Source organism: Primulina tabacum, chromosome 16 (genome assembly GCF_025594145.1).
Source record: "Primulina tabacum isolate GXHZ01 chromosome 16, ASM2559414v2, whole genome shotgun sequence".
NCBI lineage: Eukaryota > Viridiplantae > Streptophyta > Magnoliopsida > Lamiales > Gesneriaceae > Primulina > Primulina tabacum.
Window position 1 is genome coordinate 31513353 of NC_134565.1, and position 17214 is coordinate 31530566.

The window sequence follows — 17214 nt, forward strand, 5'->3', positions numbered from 1 at the left end:
AATCAAACACATCTAATTTTAGAGTTTTTTAGTAATAATTTTACGAAAAATATGTAACTTATTAATATGAGTAGAATATATCAAATCTTTAAATTTTTTCTCTACATCTCATACCTATAAAGTTTTGGAATATTTCTCATTCCGATATGATTTTAGTTAATTGGTGCTTCCATACCCTAAGACCTTGCTAAGAACCGCTCTTTGTTCATACAATCTCTTGACACCATCGATAACTCCCACACTCGTTTTAAAAACAAAATTGTTTGTTTATCTAACAAATCTCACATGATTCTAATTGAAATTAATTCTTTCTTTGTCGATAATCTATTCAATTCTTTTTTAATAATAACAATAACACAATGTTAAAAGTATAATGAATCATATATTGATTTAGAGTTATAGCAAAAAAAAAAATTCTTTTGCCGATTAATTTTGATGGGCAAGAAAAGCAAAAGAAAACTTCGAATCAGAAGATTGTTTAATTTTGATCTAATTCCGTAGCTTTATCAGCATGCGCATCGGTCCCCCGCACTCATTACTTATTTAATTCACCCACAAAAAAACCTCTTTTCAAAAACCCCCGTCTCCCTCCCTCACACGGATCTTTTGTATTTAAACGATTCTTGATCGTTCTTGTATTTAATTTGATCTGGGAAACCAAAGGGTGACTTTTGTTTGTTGGATATTTCTCCAAGAATTCATCGTTACGTGGGGAAAGTTTGTTTCTTTCTACTTGTCTTTGATATGGGTTTTGTGAGATTTTGATTTTTCACGTGAGGTTTTGACTTTGAAGTATTCGATCAATTCTATATCTTATTATTCTTAGTGGGTTTTAAGTTTATCAGTAGGAATATACAGACCGCGGCACTGTTCGATTGATGGAGTTCTTTGGTTGTCTCAAATTAGAAATTTAGAAGCTTTTGGTGTGGCAAAGTTACTGCCATTCATTTGTATTTGGACTTCGAATTTGAGGAAATTTAGTTTAATTTTTTCGAGAGAACAACTTCTTTTTCTTGCATTTTCAAGTAATTGGTTGGTGAATATGTCTGGTGGAACACCGATTGGGGTTGGATACATGAGACGAAGGCATAGTCAAGGTTATACATCAAGTGGTGATGATCTTGAGGATGATGCATGTTCAAGACCAATTTATCAATCGCCTTCGTCGAGAAGTCGTAGATGGGTTGAAATCATGGAGAATTTACTGTGGATGTCCTCTGTGATTTTCATCATGTATTATGGGGATAGAAGGTGCAATTTCATATACCTCTTGTGGCACGATGACCGAATCAAAAGGTATGACTGTGAATGTGGAATATTGTTGTTTATCTTAGCAAGTATCGGGTGAATGAGGAAAGTAGGAAATTGAGTGATCATAATGGATGGAAAGAAAATTTCATTTCCATGAACGAACGCAGAAATGGTGTGATCAAATGCTTCCAAATTATCATGATCATGAAACAACTTAGCAATAATTGCTAATTCGTGGTTCTTGATTGTTGATTACCAAAATGTGATCATTTGAGAAAAATATGTGTTTCAGTTTGGTACAGTCTTTTTTTTTAATCTACTAATTCACTTATTTCTCTTTTCTCGAAGAATTGGAGAATCGTAGTTTTACAAATGGAAAGCTAGTAGCCGATTTCTGGCTCTCTTAATTTTGCCTGGAAAAATCAGGACAGTTCCTTTTGGTTTGAATTGGGAACATGATGGATATGTGACTTGTTTTCAAAGATTTGCTAAATAGTTTTGGCTTTCTTGTGAATTATTTTACGCCTTTTTTATCCTTGTTAAAGTCTGTGAGTTAATATGTGTAGAGTTTTGGGGACACCAGGAGTGATTGAGAACTATGCCACAAAGCGTAAAGATGTTTATTGACTTTATTCTTTCTTATATAACATGGTTAGGAAAAGTATATTCCTAATAACTTTGTATTGTAGTGAGGCCCAAGCGATATATTAGTATGATCTTGAATTCTTGATACCTCTCATCTGATTCCCTAAATAAAAAACATGTATTACCATTGACTGTGCATTGTAAAGTCAGCCTTAAAATAACACGCAGTATCACAAAATGACAAATGTTAAGGATTGAGAATGATGAACTTCCTTTGGATCAAGAAAGTGCTTTTCTTTATAGTGTTTGCTGCGTGAAGATGTGGTTTCCCCTTTTGCACGTCTCCATCTCTTGGACAAGTAGAATTTGTTGCACTTTGACTTGGGAATGGAAATTAATGGATACCAAAGGAAAGAGGTGCCACAGAGGAATACGACTGTTTTCCCTTTTTTATGTTAGAAAAATTGAAAATATATTTATCTTAGCTCAAATATTTATATATACATATATATATATATATATATATATTTATGTATGTATTTATGTATGTATTTATATACTTGTATTAGTGGGTTGTGGGCTTTAGATGTTAAATTTTTGTAAGCCGGATAATTACTCAAGTACGGTATATTTTTCTTTATAAGAAAGATAGCTATAGTGATTTTGATCATTCAATCGCTCTGTTTCTTCTTAACATTGTATCCAAGAAAGAAATCCCTAATCCAAGTCCTCTATCTCACTCAAAAGAAATAAATAAAATTTAAAAAAGAAAAAAAAAGAAAAATCCATGTTTTTCGTACATTACAATGGTGTACTGTTGACGGGATGACAGAAACATCGATTTTTCTTTTTCTGTTTTTTCCTTTCCTATTTTCATGTTTCCTTCTGGCTAAAAATTTTGTGATGCTTGATTCTGACAGAAGAAGGTTGCAAGAACCTCTGACTAGTTGAATATTTCATCTGCTAAGAGTTTGTGTCTAGCTGGTATAATGTCTGGTTGTTGTAATTGTAATCCCTGCTCTATGAGCTGTTCAGGTACACATGGATACGGTATAAACTCCAGCAGAGGTCAAAGGGCTTACTGTTTTCTTTCTTAAAGGATATCGAGTTTGTATTCATTGTGGTTGCAGAATCATGTGTATTAAAAGTTTTCGGATACATGTGGGAAGCCAGGCTAGGTTTTGGTAGCTGTTAGAAAACTGAAAGTATTCTCAGTTGCTACAAGTCCTCCGATGATTCTAGTTTCTGCAAAAGAAGGCGAAATTTTGATCCATCCTTAATTGCATTTTGTAATCAAATATGATAGCTGTAAACTTTCACATAGCATAGCCTCTCCTCTCTGAAAAAAATATCTTGGAAAAAATTCAGCTCATGTCATCCTCTAGATTGTGAGCGTCAATTCTTTAAATTCTGGGAATTATCTGCATCAAGAACTGTAATTTAATTTAGCTGTTGTTTCACTTCATGCTTTAAAGAATTCGATTGACATTTCAGGCATATTGTAAGTTATAATTTCTGTGTTATTTATGCAGGATACCATTGTATGTGGGACTGATAGGTGTTGGATTGAATGTTCTTTTTTTCTTTTACACGTGCATTATAGCTCGGGGACTCCGAAAGTCTACTGAAAAGCGGGACGCTTCAAGCACACCTGCCTTACCTTTTATTACAGTGATTGGGATTCTATCCTTCTGCTTGTAAGAACCATAAGTCTTATCTTCAACTCCAATTCATATGCTTTTTTTTCATATACAACACATTTTCTTTATTCAGGTTTTGTTTTGCTTTATGGCCAATCTGGAGTTTTTTGACATTGCCTCTTGTGGTATGTTTCTTGATGTTTTTCTCTTGTATGCATTTCTCGAGTAGATGACTCTAAAGCAAGCACCTAATCGAGATCTTCTAAGATAATAATTTATAGCAATTATATCTCTCAAGCTCATCGATATTACCGCAAGTGTACGAATCAAGTTTTAATACAATGTACAAGGTTCTAAAATTCGTTAGGCGCTAGTCGGGTGTTAAATCAACACCTAGGCCGCCTAGGCGGTTTCATGATAAAAACAGAAATTGTGCTCTTAATGATAAAAAATAAGAATTGTGTTCAAATTAAAGACTTTCTCTAAATAGATGGGACTTGAGACCATGTCTAAGTAAATGGGCTTGTTTCATTAGCAAGCTCATTATCTTACAATTAAATACTAGTGTTATCTAAATGTTCAGTTTCAGAAATCTCGCTCCCCCAATCTCACGTTCAGATCTCCTCCAATCCCTACGTGGCCGTGGCCGTGGTTTCAAAAGTCGCAACGACAATCGGTGCGGTCTTTCGACGACCAGGTCAAATTTTAGAATACTGATAGTGTAACAAGTACAAGTATTGTTCCACATATATTTAAATATAACAAATTTATCTCAAACACAAGTCTTTAGTTAACTAAAACGATAAGCAAATAAATTGATCTACTGAATTGAAATTCAAATAAAAGGATGAAACAAATGCAATATAAATAATTTAAATTCCAATAATAAACAAAAAATAAGATGTCGGTTCACCCACCTCTTAATTATCTTTAATAATTTAAATTTGATTTCAAGACAGAATTCCCTAATCTATCAATATTTTTTTAAAAAGTTATATTGAATTAATTCAACAAAATGCAGTAACTAAGTGTTCTTATGTTATTTAACAATTGCAATCGTATTTACTAACTATGAAATATTCTAGTTTTTTTTCCTATTGGATTAAGACTATCAACATATATTCAACTTCATATGTTTATGAAAGTTGTAGATCAATGGATTACATCACCCTATCGTATTATAAAATGTTCTGATATCAATTATAACGCATAAATTAGTTGATCATGCCCCAAAAATGCAATAAACACAATAACATAATCAAGTATGCTTAAGAATAAGTGTTCTCAAACTTAATAAATAGTATATTATGGAACCACACCTTTTGTCGGTGCTTTCCAATATAAAATGAGCAAGTATTTGGAGAATCTATCGTTACGTATGTGTCGTTTAAAATATTTAAGTTATTCGTTAACGTGGACATATGTGTTACGTGTAACAACTTCAATTGATTGCATCGCTTTTGTATATAAAATTTTAGTTTACATATTGCATATTAATCAAAGAGACAGTAAATAAAAAAAAATGAGAGAATAACTATTTTGAAACATCATAAATTAAAAATAACTGAGAAATAAGGTGTCGGACGATTGAAAGGGATGGTGTATTCATTCTATATTTTCAAAGATTTTTAATGATTTTTTTTAAATGATGGACTTTTGTGAGTTGATAGATTTTTATTAACTTTTATGGAATCTCATAGAATTGTAAAACAAATTTCATAGACTCTTATAGACTTTTTTTCAAGATTTTTGTAGACTTTTGTAAACTTTTTCATGGAATTATGTGAATTTTGTAGTTTATAATTGTGATTTATTTTTTATTAAATTTTTAAAAAATAATTATTGGACATAGATAACCTCTTCAATTTTAAATTATTTTTTTATTTATGAATGTAAATGAATTTTACTTACTTAAAAGTTAAATCAATTTAATTTGTGAAAAACGACAAATGAACTATCCAATATATTCAAATCAAAATTTCAATTCTTTATGTCAATTCAACATATTAATGAATAATATTTTTATAAGTTCATAATAAAATTTTATTAAAAGAACACTCAAAATAATGAGTAGTCTTTTATAAAAAAAATCTAATCATTACTGAAAATTTGATCAACATCGTTTTACATTCCATTGGCTATGATATCCCTCAATGCATTAGCATTTGCTCGTTGTTGTTTTTGAGTATTAAATAAATGATCAAAGTCGTCACCTTCATAAACTTGTGCTGATGAAAACAATTGAGCTTCATTATCTAGTTTAATTTGAAATTCATCAAATTGACACTTCTTTCAAAGAAAATTGTGTAATATAGCACATGCCAATAGAAGCCCTGTTAGGGGTGGGAAAAAATACCGAATTTTCGGTATACCGAGATTACCATAACAAAAAAATGTTGAATTTACCGAATTTTAAGTATACCGAAGATTTCGATACGGTACGGTAACAATACCGAATTTTTCGGTACGGTAACGATATCCAATTTGAAAATTTTGGTATATACCGAAATACCAGAAAAATATACAAAAATTTAAAATATATACTATTTTAAAACAATAAATTATAAATTTTTTTAAAATGTAAGGTTTTTTTGGTTCGGTATATCGAAAATTTTGGTATAATATCGGTATAAATTTGCTTATAAAATAATTTAATATATAGATTAACTAAAATCAAAGAAAATAATTTAAAATAAAATGTTATATAATAATTAATAAAAAATTAAATTTTAATTATGTTTTTAAAAAGTACAAATAAAAGGAAAAATAAATAGATTGAGAAAAGAATGAAAGTTTGTATTGAATTTGGGAGATTTCTCAATTAAATGTACATCCAAATCTTTAGGTTGAATCAAAGACTTTTGTTAACATTTTATTGTTGTACCTTAGGCTATAATTCTTGTACTTAATAGAATTTCATAGAGTCATTAAAAGTCTATTGACATTTTGAATACCTATAGACTTTTGTAGAGTTTTTAAAAGTCAAGTTTGAATACCACATGACTTTTTAAAATTCTACAAAAGTTTACATTGAATACCACTAAACTTTTACGGAATATATAAAAGTCTAGTTTGAATACTTCTAGACTTTTAAACTCCATAAAAATCATTAAAAGTATATAATCAATACACCCCCAAATCATTAAATCCATTCATAACATAAATGTCTAGGGTAGGATCCTCAAAATCTGAAGTAATAAAAAAAAGAAAAGGAGAAAACACCGTGTGAAGTTCTTGTTCTTTTCTTTCCCTCTTGTTCTCCGTCTCCTTCTTTACGTCCACGACCTAGGGTGGTGGCTCCTCTCCCTCGACTGATGTTTCCTAGAATCTAGGTTTGCCTCCTTTTAAATTCGCCAAGACTTCGACTTTTTTCTTTTCTTTCTCAAAAATTTGCACAAAATCTTTCTGTTTCTTGTTTCCGTATCCCGCTGGAGCGGTAGAAGGTTTCCGCCTGGGCGCAACATGTTTTGTCCAAGTTTTTCGCCTCACCACTTTTGAGCTCCGATTTGACATTTTTTTCCTGCAAACCAATATATTCACATGAGTGGTGGCCACAATGCATTACAATTGAAATAAATGTGAAAAGGGATTTTCCATGAAATTAAATATGCAATAATAGATAGAACTATTAAAACAGGCTGGCGGGACGTGCCGGCTCGCAACCCACCACAACCCACCATTTGACGTGATGGGGTGGGCCGGTCCGCCATTTTGGCGGGTTCGGCGGGATGAGGCAAATTGAGTTGACGGGTCCAACCCATTTTGACAGCTCTAAAAATGGACTGAAAATTATGTGTTTAGACATGCAAAATCCGACAGCTATCTGCACCTAATTTTTTTATGTCCTCGTTTATGCTTTCCGGAATAAAGTTACTTTGGTGTGAAAACTTATCCCGACTTCATTTCGATACTCAATTAGGTTGTGTTTAGTTGGGGGATAGAAAGGTTTGATAAAATATTGCTCTCTCGTCACTTCTTTGATTCAATATTTGGGTCTCATTTATATCATCCAAAGTGGTATAATCCAGTGATTTTTCCTTGTAGCACGAGAGTTTGTCATCCATTGTTTGTGATAAAAATTCCTTCGTTACCCTCATAAATCAATCAAAATTTTAAAAATTATTATGAAATTCGAAACCAACTTCAGTTAACAAGAGACTATACTGATGCTACAGTCGGCCATCAATATAACCCAATAACACCAAACACAGAAGCAATGATGGCAAAGGTGGTGTGAGAAAACGATGCTCATTGCCTGATTTTTAATGTGGTTTGGGACATATATCCTCGAGTAGTGATGATGCAGATAGAGGTGGAGCTTGAGATGAAAGGTAGTGAGGATGATGAAGATGACGATGTTCGTGGGAATTAGGAGATAAAATTAATGGAATCGTATCATCTTTTGTTGCTACAAGGGAGGTTTAGGAGGTGTCACAACATAAGGTCCACCATTGAGTGCGGAAATTGTGTGCAGCCTTGTTATTTGAAAGTCGAAGGTATGAGATTCAATTGTGGAAGATGACAAATAGATTTTTTGGGGAAGACATCCTCACTGCGGGAAAGACAGCCTCTAAAGTTGATTGCTTGGCGACAGCGAGGATCGGTTGGTGTTTGTCATAAACTGTGAAAAAATGTATTTGGATTGTGTGAAAATATTAAGAGATTATTAAATCTGGAGTAGATATCTTGTGAGACGGTCTCACGAATCTTTATCTATGACACGGTCGACTCTACCGATATTCACAATAAAAATTAATACTCCTAGCATAAAAAGTAATTATTTTTCATAGATGACCCAAATAAGAGATCCGTCTTACAAACTACGCCTCGTGAGACCGTCTCATATAAATTTTTGTCTTTAAATCTGTAGGTTTTCCTGAACATAGATCTTGGGTTAGAGTCGTACAAAATACTTGAATGTGAATTTAAAAACAAAAAAATAATGACATTGGCGAATATTTTGTAAGAATTCTGCAGATAATCAAGTTCTTATAACCGAATTTCTGAAGTGTTATTTTTTCCTGGGAGAAATGGAGCTTTAGCTTTGATTTTTTCCGGACGAAATCCTTTGCTCCAATGTGTGCTCCATCTTTTACTGCAATAATATCCATATCAAATTGCAGCACTGAAACCATCAACTAGAACTTGTGTCAACCATCTATAGAAATCATTAACGAAGTACCCATTAAATTTGTTTTCGGATTTTTATAATCCCAATATTTGAAGCAACTTTTTCAAATGATCATTAAAGCTTCTGAATGTGGATATCTTCAAGAAATTAATCACCCTCTTTAACATTTTTTGCAGTTCACTCTATTCATGGCATTCATGGTGATTCTGCCATACATATTCCTGGGCACATTAAAGAAACAAATTGATTCGTTTCGGACAGACTGAAACTCGTAGGTATTCATTCTGGTATATCTCTCTTCCAGCATAGTTGAAGGAGGTGTGCCCAAATTGCCGTTGAAATGTCGCAACTCTGTTTCACGAACAGGAGGCAGTTGAAGACCTGTCTTTCATTTCTTGGAATTTCGGTTTCGTGTTTCTGTTCATAAAAAATCTTACTTCCACGGTTCATTGTTGGAAGTGTAGGTGTCGATTTAGGTTGATTTTTTTTTTCAACACGGTATATCATGTTTAACAAGTCTGGCTTGAGCTCGACTCGTTTTCGAGCTCGTAAAACATAGAATTGAGTTCGAGTTTGATCTTGATTCGAACTCGTTAAAAATTAAATCTATATATGAACTAATTTTAAATAAGACATAAAAATATAAATCCATTCATAAATAACCAAAAAGACAAAAATAACAACTAAAAAAAACATAAACTCATTATATTATTGAACATCCCAAAATAATACATCTGGTACGTGTTTACTGTTAATAATATTTTCTGATAATTCGACATGAATTTCTGGCGTGCTGTGATATATGGATTTAATAACATGATTTATAGATCTATTTTATGAAATCTCCAACACTAGGAACTTAGCTAGCTAATATGGTCCATCTAGCAGCTTGAGTGGAATTCATACATAGAAAATTCTCACAACGAAGAGAAAAATTCCGCAAATAAGATTTTGAAGGATGCATGAAACTGGCATGTCTTCTCTTATCAGTCTCAAAAGAAACAAGAAAACTTAGAACTGGTGAAGATGATGGTTCCTAGCTAGCGAACTCAAAAAGTATTCTTCCACTGGGGCACGTTGGTGCTGCTTGTATTCTTCCACCGCTTGGCTTAGCGCAATTAGGACGATCTAACACGTAAATAATCTTTTTCACAAAAGTAGAGAAACCTCAGTTAATTAGTTAAAGGCGATCTGTTCTATATTCACGCAGAGAAGTTGAATTTCACGAGTACAAAAAATCTTCCAGTAAAAACACGAGGTTGCAGCACAACTACGACAACTGCATGAGACGACATATGTTAAAAGATGTATAAATTAATTACACGTATTCTTGGGTGCAAATTTGGCACAACATGATTTAACTTCTTGAATAAGAGCAACCCAAAACGAGAGCAAAGACTATTTTTTTTTTTTTTTTTTGAATTTATGCATATCCGAAATAATTTTGTTTTTATGATATTTTTGTATGTCACGCTTAGAATGTTTCTCTCGCTTTGAAGTGGTTAAGTTTTTGTCATTGAATCATCAACACGTGATGTAGATTTCCATTAAGTCGTGAGAGATTCGTATAATCTAATGATCTGAACATAATAACTCTTCATATACGATATACTAACTCGTTTTTTTTATTAATGCGATCATACATAATTATCGTTCCATAATTTTAGGTCCCAAGAAGTCTAAAAATATAGTTTTGATAATACATTTTCTTGTTCGAAATGTTATCTGAATGTTAGAACTTTATTAAAGCTCTAGAGAGTTGACTGAGAAATCTTGGGAAGACCGGAGACTTGCTTTTCCGAGTTACGATCCGAACTTTATTTAGGATTCACTGGAATCCATGAGGGTGATAGCATATTTATTTTAAATAATACTTTTAAATTTAAATTTTACAGAATAATGTAAGTTTTGTGTCGAAATTATATTACATCGGGGTTTTTTAAATCCAATTTCTCTGTATTTAATGTATTTGACATTTATTAATACATTAAATATAGAATTAAAAAAACCCAAACAATAACATTTTAAAGCATCGTTGTTATAAATTGTTGAATACACACACATACACACACACACATATATATATATTTATATATATGAGTAGGTCTCGATCTCACGAATATTTATTTGTGAAACGGGTAAACTCTACCGATATTCACAATAAAAAGTAATACTTTTAGCATAAAAAGTAATACTTTTCTATGGATAACCCAAATAAGATATCTGTCTCACAAAATACCACCCATGAGACTGTCTCACACAAGTTTTTGCATATATATATGGTCTCTATCTTTAAAGGCATAGTTGTTGGAATTATGGAGCTATAGACCCCATATTTATGTTTTGAATCTTTGTCCATTTACATTTTTATGGATAAAAAAGGAATAATGTTATGTGATGGAAATATCATGTAGGATTATTTATGGAGATAACTTTTATAAATTTAACAATTAATTTTAATTTATTTAATGATAAAAACATCTAAAAATAAAATTGGTACAATCAAACTTAATTGACAGGAGTGATTAGACAACGTTTGGTTCGTGAGATTAAGTACTTAATGATTATATGATAAATTGAAATATAAGAATGAAATAACTATTTTTTAAACTTCACTTGTTGTAAGTTTTGACTCATACTGCAATTATGATGCAAGGACGTTGCTTAATATTTTACATTTAGATTTATATTATTTGTAGCTTTTAAATTAAATCAAAATACATTATGAAAATAATATGATTAAATTAAATAATCTCCATCCAACATTTTGTTTTTATTGGATTTTGGCACGATCCGATAAGTGTCTTTGACGTTACGGTGCCATGGTTTGTACGTTCCCAAAGTTTACGTAGTCTTACAAAAGCATCAAAAAAAAAAAATAATAATAATAATATATTATTATTATTATTATTCTTGGATTTTATTTCCACCAAAAATATTATATGTCTATATTTCGAGAGATCTTAATTTTCAGATATTATATTTATATTTCCTGATTTTTTTTTATTTTGAAATAAAATTGAAGTATATTGAAATGTATTTGATCTTACTTTTTCGGACAAATTACGTTTTTGGTCCTGTAATTTGCACTTTTTCTAATTTTAGTCCTGTTATGAGACAATTTACGTTCTTAGTCTAGTAATTTATAATATTTTTCAATTTCAGTCCTTTTCCCCCAAAATTGAAATATTCCTCCGGAAAATGGGACAAATTACGTTTTTGGTCCTGTAATTTGCGCTTTTTCTAATTTTAGTCCTGTTATGAGACAATTTACGTTCTTAGTCCAGTAATTTATAATATTTTCCAATTTCAGTCCTTTTCTTCCAAAATTGAAATATTCCTCCGGAAAATGTATGTATCAGTGCAAACATTTTCCTCAGTGCAAACATTTTCCTCATTGACAACCATTCAAAACCATGGTTCGATAATGCATCAGCAATGGAATGGCTTTCTTTAAGATTGAGCCACTTTCAGATATTATGTTTAAATAATTGTTGTACTCTTTTTCTAAAAAAAAAATTTGGAATATGTTTGTGGATTTATTTTTCAAAGTGATGTGGATTTAGTTTTATTTTTTCTATTATATTATTTACTTACGTGGACTTTGAAAAGGCCACCAAAAATCAAAAACCCCAATTCAAATTACAGCTCAGCATTCCGGCCGCCAGAGTACAACAATTATTTAAACATAATATCTGAAAGTGGCTCAATCTTAAAGAAAGTCATTCCATTGCTGATGCATTATCGAACCATGGTTTTGAATGGTTGTCAATGAGGAAAATGTTTGCACTGAGGAAAATGTTTGCACTGATACATACATTTTCCGGAGGAATATTTCAATTTTGGAGGAAAATGACTGAAATTGGAAAATATTATAAATTACTGGACTAAGAACGTAAATTGTCTCATAACATGACTAAAATTAGAAAAAGCGCAAATTACAGGACCAAAAACGTATTTTGTCCCATTTTCCGGAGGAATATTTCAATTTTGGGGGAAAATGACTGAAATTGAAAAATATTATAAATTACTAGACTAAGAACGTAAATTGTCTCATAACAGGACTAAAATTAGAAAAAGTGCAAATTACAGGACAAAAACGTAATTTGTCCTACTTTTTCAAATAAAATATATCTCAAATCTAGGATTTATGTCCTTTGCAATATATTTTGTCCACATATCACATAAATCAAGTTTTTTATTTCAAAATTTAAATTAAGAATAAAAATACAAAGTATTTAAATCATAAAAAATTTAAGAAACATATTTAAATTATATAGATTTAAGTTTTATATCAATTTTAGATATGATAATAGTTTAAGGGAGTAAATAACATATATTTCGAGAAATGAACAAATGAAGAGAATATTATCTTGAAAGTGCAAATAAACTTCTCTCTCGTCTCGAATAATATAGACTTGTTTGATTTTTCACATTGATTTTAAAAATAATTTAAAAAAACCAATTTTAGAAACAATCTTCGTATTTGATTGTAACTTATTAATTTGAATATATATATATATATATAATCGAAGCGTGATATTTAGGCTGCTGTACGATTTAAAAAATTTGACTTGTACTGTTACCATCGACTATCGCTTTTAGTAAAGCGACAAGCTCTCAGTCCTAAATTGGTATCAGAGTCAAGTGCAAGGGTTTGATTCACATTGATTGTAAGAAGAACAATTATTGAGAGGAATATTGTTGGGTGAAATATTTGTCCATGTTGAGTAGATCAATCGAAACGTAATGTTTAAGCTGTTGTACAATTTAAAGATTTGAGTTTCACCGTTACCACCAACTATAGTTTTTGCTAAAACGACAAGAACTTTGTCTTACAAATATATTAAAAGTTAACAAAAACTCTTGTGAGACCGTCTCATTGGTTAATTTTGTGAGACGGAACTTCGACCCACCAAACTCATGAAAAATATTATATTTTATGTCAAAAATGTTACTTTTCATAGTAGATATGAGTCGCATCGATCAATGATACCATCTTACAAGAGACATACTCTTAAAATTTTATAAATTTATACTAATTCTAATTATTTTAATATAGTAATTCTCTATTTTCATGTATAAATAACTGTCTTATTTATTTTTGTATTAGACATATTGTCATAGCCAAAATTGATATATTTTTCATACAAAAACTTACTTAAAATAAATGAAATTATTTTGAATTTGATTGTTTATTAATACTGAAAATTATTCTTAATTATTTTAAAAAAATATTAATTAATTAAATAAAAATGTGTAATTGATTTGAATAATTGAAATCTAATTACAACAATTTAATATTGACTTATTTATCCGCTTTGGATAAATTAGATTAATAAATAAAAATATTTATATTGATAAGTAAAAATATTTTAAATCAAAAAAATTTATTTACCTTTAACTTTTAATTCAATTTTTTTTAAAAAAAAAATCATAATCATAAATTACAAATCATAATCAAAAATAAAAAATCTATAAAAAAAGTTGAAATAAAAATAAAAATCTTGTAAAATAAATTTACAAAATTATTTAAAAATATCTAAAAATTTGTGAGATCATACAAAATTATAAAAAAACTATGACTCTATGAAAATGTATGAACAAATCTCGCGACGAATGCATATTTTGAATCATTCAAAGATAAAAACGTCGGACCGTCGAAATCGGGAGAAAGTCAATATGATTGGAAGGAGAACCTCTTACTCTTAGCCTTCAACTCTATCTTAGCCTTAGCCATCCTAGCCTTCTTAGCCTCAGCCTTTGTATTGTAGAGAGTAGGTTGAAGAGTAGTGGACTGACTGACCGATTCATCATTAGTTTCCTGACTGACTGATTCATCATCCATCCTCAATAGTTCATATTTGAGAATAGTGGTAGCATCTTGACTTCCTATGTCTATTACTTCTATAGGTTTAGTGTCTATCCATACATTATTAGAATCATAGACATTATCTCTTTTAGTACTCCGTGGTAGTCCTAGTTTGAGGAGCAAATCTTTTTTTACAATCCTGAGTTCCTTCCAATCTATTCTGAAGTTAGCTGATGTGGGTATCTGCTCAGTTAGAGAGAAATTATCTAATAGCCTTTGAAACCAATCTGATGTGACTAACTCTTTAGCAGGACCTTTGTGTTTAATAATATGTCTATCCTCTTCTATCTCGAGCATATAACTCTTAGGTGCTAAGAATATTCCTTTCCTTACATTACATTCCAGTTTAAACTTACCCAATTCCAAGGATGAAATCAAATTGTCAGATAAAGGACTTCCTAGAACTATAGAGTCAGTATCAGTGTAATAACAGTCAGGTCTGGAAATAAAAGGATACATGTAAATACGAGCACAAGCCGTTATAGCTGCAGACAATTGAACGGCTGACATCTTAGGAGCCTTCCACTCTGTATCGTCAACTATGGTACTATTGACAGTGTAATTGACAATATAATAATGATCGGTAAGCTTCTCTGCTGATTGAAAATTATCCTTCTTCATCAGTTCTTCATATTTATCTTGATTGCAGATCTCTGTTACTGTACTTTCAGGATTCATACCAAATCTAACATATAGGGAATTCATAAGAAGCTTATAGATAAAGGTCATAGCTTCATCACCTGCTTTCTTAGCTTCTTGTCTGCTTTCATAAAGGTGTGAGATAAAGCCTTCGAATGGACTTGACTTCTTCTCAAACAAATATCCTCTAAGAGGGATAATATCGTAACCTAAATCACGTGCAAACTTCAACTCTTCGCTATAATAGACTCCTATGAATTTACCTGTAGGAAAGAGTAAAGTACCATTTTTATCTTTATAGGGCAAGAATGGTTTTGATATAGTAGTTGGACATACAACATAGGCCTCAATAAAGCCAAACAAGCTATCCAATCCTACGCTCTCCAATTTATTATGCCAGACTGGTATACCACATGGCATAGGATATGATTTCATAATGAACGGATATAGGGAGTTTACGTCATAATAGTGAAGATTCTCGCCATAGGGTTTATAGACATCAGAATGACCGCCATAATAACCACGCCTAATAAAGGAATCCTGGTTTTGAGTAGGTTTATGGATAGGAAAGATATCATCATCCAAATAATTCATTCTAAAGATTTTGAGGGATAGCGAGGAAATTGTCATCACTTCTTCGATATCAATATGATACTGGGACCTATAAAGATCTTGAGCCTTCAACATCACACCACCTAATAGAAGGATATCTTGTTTAAGATAGGGTATCAATTGATCACTATAAATCATAATATTAGACTTATTCAAAATATCATGTGGTAAAGAGCCTTTGGAACCTAATTCAGGACATAAGGTCTTGGCTAATGTATTAAGAGGGCTAGGGAGCATTGTGCATGAATCTCTGAAACGCATGAGGAGCTTATCGCCACGATATACTTTCAACTCATAAAGCCTATGATTCCTCAATAATGTCTTTAGTTTATACATTTGACTACGATCAGCATAATACCTGAGAATTAAAATACCATCAAATCGAGAAAAATTATGGAAGTAAACAGTTCTAATCCGTGAATCTTTGCTTATATCTACTTCCAAGTTAGATAGAAAATGAAATAACATTCTTTGACTCCTTTCTTCAAAGGTAGGATAGAAAGTGATGTGACTTTCACTGAAAAAAGTTTTAATAGAATGGGAAGGTATGGAAGAGAGATTATCACCTGGATGAACCACCAAGTAACCGGCGGCGTAAGGAACATGAACATCATTAACTAGTATAGTCTCTAAATCCGCTACTATGAAAGGACGACATTCTTTCATATCACTTTTGATTGAGCCTATTTTGGTACTAATACGACTGGGTTTTAACTGAAGGGATTTAACATCCGGTAGTTCACCATCTAATTTATCAGAATCCATAACATTGATAATATGACTAATCATATCAGAGATCTTAGGAAAATCTATCAACTTTGAATAATCCTTCGCTTCATAATAAATACGAATAAAGACACCTTTAATAACTGCTTGTGGATAGATATCACCATATGACTTCACATATCGTTCTATATAATCATAGATCATCTTCTTAGGAACTTTATTACCGGCTATATCATACAAAGGAATAGACTTATATAAAGTAAAAGATATATCATAGGCAGAAGGTAATTCCATTATATAGCCCATAGTCAATTTTATATATTTGGAATCTATATGAAAAGCATATTGTTCGAGTAATTGTATGAAGGCTAAGGTTAGGACTTCAAACTCATCTACAATAGGATAGGGTTCTGTAAATCTAGTACTAGCATAGATAGAGCCAGGATATAGAGTCTTATAAGTTACATCAGTAATACGACTTTGTAAACTTTCCCAATAAGAATAATAATTATAATAGGAGAATGAGGAATAGAGCCTACTATGATGCGCCCTAATATTCAAAAACTTCCTAGATACAGTTCTGTACAGTCCATCCATAGTTGTGTACAGAAATACATAAGACCTATTTAAGGGAAGGCCCAGCCCTAATTGATTGATGATTTTTAACATGAAAATATTTATATTTATATTGAGGTTCCTCGTTCAAGTCTAGATATATGAGATAGTATGGTACCTACGATTTTTGTACCTAACGACTG

The 17214-nt window shown here is 31.3% G+C and overlaps 2 protein-coding genes across 3 annotated transcripts; one reads left to right on the forward strand and one right to left on the reverse strand.

Moving 5' to 3' along the window:
- Window positions 1-512: 512 nt before the first annotated feature.
- Window positions 513-9149, forward strand: LOC142530021 (uncharacterized). Of its 2 annotated transcripts, none has more exons than XM_075635773.1 (4): window positions 513-1296; window positions 3369-3533; window positions 3610-3661; window positions 7114-8028. In XM_075635773.1, the coding sequence occupies exons 1-4, from the start codon at window positions 1043-1045 to the stop codon at window positions 7216-7218; spliced, it is 576 nt and encodes a 191-aa protein (XP_075491888.1). In that variant the 5' UTR covers window positions 513-1042; the 3' UTR covers window positions 7219-8028. The 2 variants fall into 2 exon arrangements, with proteins under 2 accessions (XP_075491888.1, XP_075491889.1); XM_075635774.1 differs by lacking the exon at window positions 7114-8028 and adding an exon at window positions 8784-9149 and having other exon boundaries at window positions 522-1296.
- A 5135-nt stretch (window positions 9150-14284) lies between these two features.
- On the reverse strand, window positions 14285-16750 carry LOC142528495 (DNA polymerase-like). Its single transcript, XM_075633542.1, has one exon. The coding sequence runs from the start codon at window positions 16748-16750 to the stop codon at window positions 14285-14287; it is 2466 nt and encodes an 821-aa protein (XP_075489657.1).
- Between the last annotated feature and the right edge of the window lie 464 nt (window positions 16751-17214).